Here is an 8,738-nt window from a genome sequence, read left to right on the forward strand (position 1 = left end):
GGAATATTTGCACACAGCGCTTGTACTGAAGGCCAGTTTGGATTAGTTATCCTGAAACCAGGGGTCGTTTTGTAGAAGAATAGATGGTGGAGCTCATGTAGGGATTGTTATGCAGCTGCACCTGCTATTCAATGGACAAGGTGGGAAGGTGGATCTCTCAGAAAGGTTCAGGAGCTGCGCTCCTGTGAGCTCTCGCTGAATCCGAGGCCTGCCTGAAATGATCCTCGATCATTTTAAAGAAGAGCAAAGAGTGGATTTTGCCCCATATTGTTTGAAGGGTGTGTTTGTGTATATGTGGAATGGCACCTGAAATTGGCTTTGGGGTTTATAAGAAAAGAATAGCTGGTGTGGTGCGATGGTCACGGCAGTAAGTCCCAGCCTTTTTGGATATATGATGTTCTGTTGTCGGTTGGAGTAAAAAAACAAAATAAAACCATGAACTAACGGGGACAGTAACTTTAATGTAGTATTGAGTATTGTACTTAAAATGCTAACTCAAATCCAGGCGACATGAGTTTGAATCTCCACTCTGCCACGGAAGATCTTTGGGCCAATGACCATCGCTCAGCCTCACCTTTCTCACACAGTTGTTGTGAGAATAAAATGAAGGGGGAAAGAATAGCGATGCAAGTCACTTTGGGTTCCCATTGGGAAGAAAGAATTTATTTAAAAAAACACACACACACACACAATTTCACAGAACAGAACTTTCTAATTGCCCCTTTTCTGTTTCCCCATGCAGAATTTCCTAAAATTCAGTGCCTGGGTTCAGTGTTCCCTTGCACAATGGAAAATGTCCTTAGGATCCAAGTGAATGCATTTATTCAGAGTTTGGATATGTAGTAAAAGCAATATAAGGCATCCCCCCCCCCCCCCAATAGAACTGGATTCATTTTGTTTTAGGAATTTTGTGGCACCTTCTAAGACAGAGGTCCTCAACCTTTTTAAATAGGGGGCCAGTTCACTGTCCCTCAGACTGTTGGAGGGCCAGACTGCCGTTACTGTACAAGGCCGCGGGCCGTCAGTTCTCTGTCTTCTGCATCTCTCTCCCTTCCCCACACCACACACCCTGGCCTGGGAACTCACCTCACCTCGGTATTACCTCACACTCTGTCTCCGCCGCCTCAGCCCAGTGCCGGAAGTGTGCGTTGCTAACGCAAGTTTAGGTCGAACGTCACTTCCGGTCTGATTTTGCCATAACCCGGCGGGCCGCATAAACGTCCTCAGCGGGCCGCATCTGGCCCGCGGGCCGTAGGTTGAGGACCCCTGTTCTAAGAACTGACAATGCAAGGGTTGCAAACTTGGAAAACCATTAGCTATAGAGTTGGTACTTGGACAGGGAGGGCCAAGTTTAAATCCCCTTTTTGACCATAAGTGACCAATCTTGGACCAGTCTCTGTGGGGGACAGTCAGTGGTCCGGGGGGGGGGGGGAGGGCGGGGAGAGAACCAAAACGGGTGTAATCTGGGCCCCGGAATTTATAGGATGGTGCACCTTTAAGGACTTGAGAGCAGTCTAGCTTCTGGTCTGTGTGAAAAGTCTAGAAACTTGATTTGTCCTGCGAGAATGCCATTTTGTAGTGCCTTTTGCCAGCCAATTCTATCTTGTCTCACTCCCCCCTCTCTCTTCTCTTAATCTCCTTCAGGCAGGTGGCTTTATGGACATGTTTGGCATGATGAACGACATGATTGGAAACATGGTAAGTTCTCTCCGTTTGCCTCCCTGTCAGCCAAACACTGTCATTGCTGGTATTCCCCTAGGTGGGGTCGCTGCCTCACAGAGTCGGAAAGGAGGGAGAAGAGATAACAGGAAGGCACAAGGCAGTCTTTCCATTACTTTTTCTTGCAAGAAATGTTGCCAGGCTCTCCTTTTTGGTTGAGAGAAAGCGCAATCATCCAACAAAGAGGTTTGATATGCTCCCTTTTCCTTTCCCTGTGGTGTTATTAAAGTAATACAAGGGATGTGAGAGAGGGGAATACTTTTACTTGTAAAAACAGCAATTTCCTTTTTGCAGTGAGTGTTTGGATCAGGAGTGTCAAACTCACTTATTATGAGAGCCAGATCTGACATAAATTAGACCTTTTTGGGCCGGGCCATGTGTGTTCCTGTTTAAGATTAGGTAGCAGAGATAGAGATTTTATAAAGGACACAGACAAACACAAAGATTTAAAAAACAAAAACTTTAAAATAAAACATGCTTAAAACATTAGCACTTGTTGGTCTTAAAGGTGCTTTCTTTGTATTTCTCCCATGGGATCCAGGGAACTGGGCAAAGGAAGCTCTGGCTCTTTCCTTTCTTCCCCAGGGGACTAGGAGGGGGAGGAGCCTCAGCCAATAGAAGGACAGAGAGGCTTGGCTCAGTAGCTCTGCTGTGCAATTGAGAGAGCCTGGAAAAGCAAGCTGTGCCTCCCAAGGGAGGAACCTCAGCCAGTGAAAATAGTGCTTTTGTTCTGTAGCTCCTGTGCGATTGAGCAAGCCTGGCAAAGCAAACTGTGATGCAGAAGGGAGCAAGAGAGAGGGAGAAGGAAGCAGATGACAGCCAGTTGCTCAGGGACCTGATAGGAGCTCTCTGGGGGCCTCATTTGGCCCCTGGGCCTCATGTTTGACACCCCTGGTCTAGATGAAGGGGGCAGCTGCAGTGGGGAGGGGGTTTAAAGGCATAGGAGGCTAAAATGTTGGCCCATGTGCATGCACTGTGAAACGGAAATGTCATTTTTGGCTTTGTCTGGCTGCATCATGTTGCAGAGTTGCATGATGCATGGGGCTTATGGTGAGGCCTATAGCCACAGCTGTGAACTTGCTGTGATGGTGACCAGTTCTTCTTTCCTTCCTGTCCCAAGAGATTCTTGCATCCAGGGCTGTGTGTAAATTTTGAGGGCAGTGCATAATGTGATATTAGGAAAAGAATTTAACTTGCTGAGGATCTCTTGCTTTTTAAAAAATAAAATAAAATCGGGATTTCTAGCCCTTAGGGGCTGTTAAGATGTGCTTCAAAATGAGTAAATGGTGACTGCTTAAGAGGCAGGATTCCTATTTTATTGGTTCAGCATTTGAATTGTCTAGGAATAAGGTTTCAGCCCCCACTCCAAGCTAAAGTACATGTTGCCTTTGTGATGAGATGGAAATTTCAGCCATCTGGTTCTTCTTGAGTGCTTTGCCTTTTTCGCGTGTCTGCGTGTTCCTCATTCAGTCCTTTGGAATACTGCTGGAGAAACGATAGTCGTATCCTCTTCTCTCAAATTATCAAGCAGAAATAGTCTGTTAGGAGGTGGTGAAACTGTCTTTGCAGGAGCTATGCTTCTCTGTCGGATTGCTCACTTGTTTCTCTTTACTCTTTTGTACACTTCTAGGAGCACATGACCAGTGGAGCAAACTGCCAGACGTTTACCTCCTCAACTGTCATATCATACTCAAACCTGGGTGAAGGGCCTAAAGTTTACCAGGAGACGTCAGAGACGCGCTCTGCACCGGGCGGGGTGAGAAAATCAGCTACATTTAGTGGCTAAAACATAGCTAATGTGTCTGACCAGGATCCGGAAGGCCCAGGTTTGAGTCTTATCTTCTGCCATGGAAGCTCGTTCAGTGGCCTTGGGTCAGGTTTGCACACCGTCAGCCTAACCTACCTTACGGGGTGGTTGTGAGGATCAGATGCAGGAGAGGAGAATTATGTGCATTTCGGTCCCCATTGGAGGGAAAGATGGGGGTACAAATGAAGCTGGCCCCCAGGATCGGTAGTTTTACTGGGGGTCACTTGAGGGGCTGATAGATACAGCTCAGGGCTGGAGGTGTAGCTTGTATCCTAGGGCAGGAGTAATCCTTCTGAGGAAAAATGGACAGCAATGATTAGAGTTGCCCTAGTGTGAATTTGGGGAGGGGGGGGGAGAGGAGAAGAAGACGACCGTAGATTTATACCCTGCCCTTCTCTTTGAATCAAAGTGGCTTATAATCTCCTTTATCTTCTCCCCCCACAACAGATACCCTGTGAGGTGGGTGGGGCTGAAAGAGCTCTCCCAGAAGCTGCCCTTTCAAGGACAACTCCTTCTGTGGAAAAATGGACAACAGTGATCAGCTATGGCTAACCTAAGGCCATTCCAGCAGCTGCCAAGTGGAGGAATGGGGAGTCATACCCGGTTCTCCCAGATAAGAGTCCGCGCACTTAACCACTGCACCAGACTTGGAGAGAGAAAACTCTACGTTCATGTAGTGTAGTGGTGAAAGTGTTGGACTAGGGCCTGGGTTCAAATTTCCACTGGATTCAAGTCTGTCACTGTCTTGGGCAGTGACAGTCCCAATCTAATTTATCTCACAGGCAGGGGTGGAATCCTAGTAGGAGCTCCTTTGCATATTAGGCCACACACCCCTGATGTAGTCAAGCCTCCAAGAGCTTACAAAAAAAGACCCTCATAAGCTCTTGGAGGATTGGCTACATCAGGGGTGTGTGGCCTAATATGCAAAGGAGCTCCTGCTAGAATTCCACTCCTGCTCACAGGTAACGGAGGGAGGAGGCGACCACATACTGAGCCACTTGAAGGATTCGCTGGGTTCTAGACTGAAAAGATTCTTCCCCGGCAAAACTGCAGAATTTCAGAGAGGGCTTTAATAAAGTCCTAGGGATACCATATCTAGAGCGGTGACCCTTTTCTCCTGCCCTCAGATCCGGGAGACAAGGCGGACGGTACGAGACTCGGACAGCGGACTGGAGCAGATGTCAATTGGGCACCACATCCGGGAAAGGGCGCACATCATGCAGCGCTCGCGTAACCATCGCACGGGGGACCAGGAGGAGAGGCAAGACTACATCAACCTGGATGAAAGTGAGTGTTCTGCATCACCTCCACGTTCCCCGGTGCGGGGGATGCATTTGCCACCTCCACTCTCCTCCCCTTTTTCGACCCTGCCCTCCTCAACCGCCCCTTTCCCGTTCCCAGGCGACGCAGCCGCCTTCGATGACGAGTGGAGGCGAGAGACGTCCCGCTTCCGGACGCAGCGAGGACTGGACTACCGGCGTCATGAGGGAAGCAACGGCCGCAGGGCCGAGGGGACCCGCCTTGCTATTCAGGGACCAGAGGAGTCGCCCACCAGACAGTCCCGCCGGTACGACTGGTGAATCCAGAGCAGACTTAAGGGGGGGTGCGATGCGGTCACCCCCAAATCTACCTTCATGTTCTTGTAAGTCTTAACGGTTGCCCCTCACGCGCACGCCGTGCCTGTGTCTGACTCCCCGGCCCCAGTTATTCTCCCACACTCTTCAGAGGAGCTGCCGGGGCGGCTACCCCCAGTATGACGTGACTTTATTTCAGCGCACGTTTGTAGTCCTTCCTTTCTAGGTCTCCTGATCACGTCATGCAAACCCGAATGAAGGGGGGAAACAATGCCTCTATATATGCCCCTCTCCCCCATATCCACAAGAGTTGAAAACTGAGCTTCAGAGCGCTGCTCGTACAGCAGGAGAGATTAAGCATGTTTCCCCCCTAACCTGACTAAATGTGATTAAACAGAACGCCGAGGTTCTTTGGAAGGAGGGTGGGTTTTTTTTGTTCTGTGTTTTTTTTTTTGTTTTTTTCTTTTTGTTCACGCAAGGCAGGTATATGGTGAGAATGAAGGCTGTTTGCGAGAGGGGGTGGGAAGTTTTTGTTGGAGGAAGGCTTTTAATAAAACGAGAATAAAACATTGAGAGAAGGAACACCACGATACGTGGATTAAAGCTGCCGGCTCCTGGCGTGATTGTGCCGGAAGCTAAGCATGCTGGTATCTAAGAACATTAAGAGAAGCCGTGTTGGATCAGGCCAATGGCCCATCCAGTTCAACACTCTGGGTCACACAGTGGCTAAAAAAACCAAGTGCCATCATGAGGTCCACCAGTGGGGTCAGGACACTAGAAGCCCTCCCACTGTGCCCCCCCAAGCACCCAGAATACAGAGCATCACTGCCTCAGAGTTCCAACGATAAGCTGTAGCTAATAGTCACTGATAGACCTCTGCTCCATATGCTTATCCAGTCCCCTCTTGAAGCTGTCTGTGCTTGTTTTTGGTATAGCTCTTGGACACTGCACAACTCCATGCTCGTTATAGGCAGTCTGCTGTACAGAAGTCCAAGGCCCCTTACAGCAGTGTGGGCGCAGGCCCAATTGGGTTCTGTTCTTTTTCCAAGCAGGGTTGAGCCACAGAGAATATCCCAGGCTAGAACTGCTGCTGGTTTTTCCTAAACATTCCCTGCCTTTTCTCCCCAAAAAAGGACCTTTTTCTTCACTTCCGTTGAGGCAGATTTCCCCATAGCTAAGAGTAGGGTGACCTAACAGATTTGCACCCCACTGCGCCCTGCATTTGGAAGGTAGTCAGATTATTTCAGAGCAGCTTGCCCAGAGTTGTTGTCTCGGTGTCTCAAAACTGGGCGGAGGGGGGTTGTCGCTGCTTCTTGCTCGGACTCCTTGGAATTATAACTTTGTGAATTATAGCTTTGCTGGGAAGAAGTCTCTTGGGTGGAGAACCACAGTCCCGGGAAGGGCAGGGTATGAGCCACGAGGTTGACAGAAAAACAATGTGCTTGTAACAGTGTCTGAAATGAGGTGTCCAAACTGCTTGGGAATTTGACAAAAATCGAGTTTGGGTTCAGGTTTTACTCATAGTTTAAATGACCAAATAGTTTTTTTTTTTTTTTTTAAAGAAGCTAATGCAACTCTGGTGGCAGGAGACATTCAACCAACTTGAAAACCGGGTTTTAACAGAGGGCTTCCTTCAAACTTGTACTTACTATCGTTCTTGCTGGCCTGCTTTCTTTGTAGGAAAACTCCACCCCCCCCCCATCCTGGAGGTTAATGCAAGTCCTCCCCTATGAAGTGGTATAGCCCCTTCAGAGTTAACCACTAGGCCTGAGTCACCAGACCTCCCGCACTGAATTTTCCATTTTCTTATTCCTTCTGCATTTCCTTTCTGTTCTCCCTTTTTTTTTTCCTGATTTCTGTTGTTTCTCTCCTTCTATTCCTACCTTTCTGCTCAGGTACAGACAGTGAAACTCTGATGGCGAAGCCCTTACCAAACATCACTTTGGACCTTCCGCAAGTTGAAAACTAGCTTCCTGCCCCCCCGCCTGAGATTTAAATTGACTAACTGTCTCGAGGCAGCGTTACACTCTTTGCGTAGAGCGGCTGGCCGAGGGAAACGATGTCGGGGGACTTTGTCCATGAATGAGTGACACGGTGATTCATTTGACTCAGTTCTCGTCCCTCTTAACTCTTTCCCCGCTTTTTCATTGACTCTCCCTGCGTCTGTTCCTTCCCCCTTTAGTGTTTTGGAGGAGATGCGGGAATGGTTTCCCCTTGAGTTTCTTGGCGTCTCCCTCTGTATCTCCTGCTTCCAAGTTTTGGCTGGTTCTGGAGTTTGTATTTAATCAACCTACCCTACCCTCCTCGCCTCTGCCAGCATTAGCTGCATCGGCAAATTTTACTGACTTGCTTATTAGTTTCAAGCACTTGGAAATAACCTTCTAGTTGCCTCTGCTCTTGTCCCACCAGCCTGCCCTGGGAGTGTGGGGTGTACATGAAAGGTTGCGAGGGTTGGGGTGGGGGGGTGAGATGCGGACAAACCAAACAAGCCCTACCTCTCTCTGCAACGGTCCAGCTGGCTCTCCCCCGTCTTATACAAATCTGACTTTTTTTTTTTTGCGAAACTTGTAACTAGATGTTTACAGAGTTGAATAAAGAAACAGAACCTGTAAAAGCGAACGGAGCCTGCCTCGTCTTTGACTGTGCTTGGGGATTGTAGGGGGGGGGGACGGGGGGACGATGGTTCTTTGCAGAGCTGCTGTTCTTAGAACAGCTGGCCTCAAGGTCTGTTCTCGCTGAACCAATCACTCTGACAAGCTGTTTGCATTTGGGGTTTTTTTGGAAGGAAAAAACTCCCTTTTACTCTTGCTTCTTAGCGTACGAGGCTGTGCTTGCAAGACATAAGAGAAGCCATGTTAAATCAGGCCAATGGCCCATCCAGTCCAACACTCTGTGTCACACAGTGGCAAAATTTTTATATATATATATACACACACACACACACTGTGGCTAATAGCCACTGATGGACCTCTGCTCCAGTTTGGTGTAGTGGTTAAGTGTGCGGACTCTTATCTGGGAGAACCGGGTTTGATTCCCCACTCCTCCACTTGCACCTGCTAGCATGGCCTTGGGTCAGCCATAGCTCTGGCAGAGGTTGTCCTTGAAAGGGCAGCTGCTGTGAGAGCCCTCTCAGCCCCACCCACCTCACAGGGTATCTGTTGTGGGGGAGGAAGGTAAAGGAGATTGTGAGCCGCTCTGAGACTCTTCGGAGTGGAGGGCGGGATATAAATCCAATATCTTCTTCCATATTTTTATCTAAACCCCTCTTGAAGGTGGCTATGCTTGTGGCCGCCGCCACCTCCTGTGGCAGTGAATTCCACATGTTAATCACCCTTTTGGGTGAAGAAGTACTTCCTTTTATCCGTTTTAACCTGTCTGCTCAGCAAGTTCATCGAATGCCCACGAGTTCTTGTATTGTGAGAAAGGGAGAAAAGTACTACTTTCTCCATCCCATGCATTATCTTGTAAACCTCTATCATGTCACCCCGCAGTCGACGTTTCTCCAGAAGCCTTAACAGAAAGGAAAGCTAATCCTGCCCCCAAAGCATGAGTGCCAAAAGTGGCGCACCAGACTTTTTTGCTCAGCACCCAGGAACAAATCTCTAGCCAGGTGAATGAGGCACTAGGAGCGCTGCTGA

General features: G+C 48.7%; 1 protein-coding gene across 3 annotated transcripts in view; it reads left to right on the plus strand.

The window, feature by feature from the left end:
* MLF2 (myeloid leukemia factor 2) overlaps positions 1-7,716 on the plus strand; it is a 449,608-nt gene extending 441,892 nt beyond the window's left edge. The window contains exons 5-9 of one of the 3 annotated variants that reach the window (XR_009555314.1): positions 1,645-1,698; positions 3,350-3,475; positions 4,654-4,813; positions 4,928-5,506; positions 5,584-5,682. Coding sequence is in view for 2 of the 3 variants with exons in the window: in XM_060236892.1 (XP_060092875.1) it covers positions 1,645-1,698; positions 3,350-3,475; positions 4,654-4,813; positions 4,928-5,093; positions 6,996-7,008 (519 nt within the window). In the remaining variant the exon portion in view is untranslated. Of the gene's footprint in view, positions 1-1,644; positions 1,699-3,349; positions 3,476-4,653; positions 4,814-4,927; positions 5,518-5,583; positions 5,683-6,995 lie in introns of those variants that run through there. The other 2 variants (XM_060236892.1, XM_060236893.1) reach the window with 2 other exon arrangements.
* Positions 7,717-8,738: the final 1,022 nt, after the last annotated feature.

Source organism: Heteronotia binoei, chromosome 4 (assembly GCF_032191835.1).
Source record: "Heteronotia binoei isolate CCM8104 ecotype False Entrance Well chromosome 4, APGP_CSIRO_Hbin_v1, whole genome shotgun sequence".
NCBI classification, from domain to species: domain Eukaryota; kingdom Metazoa; phylum Chordata; class Lepidosauria; order Squamata; family Gekkonidae; genus Heteronotia; species Heteronotia binoei.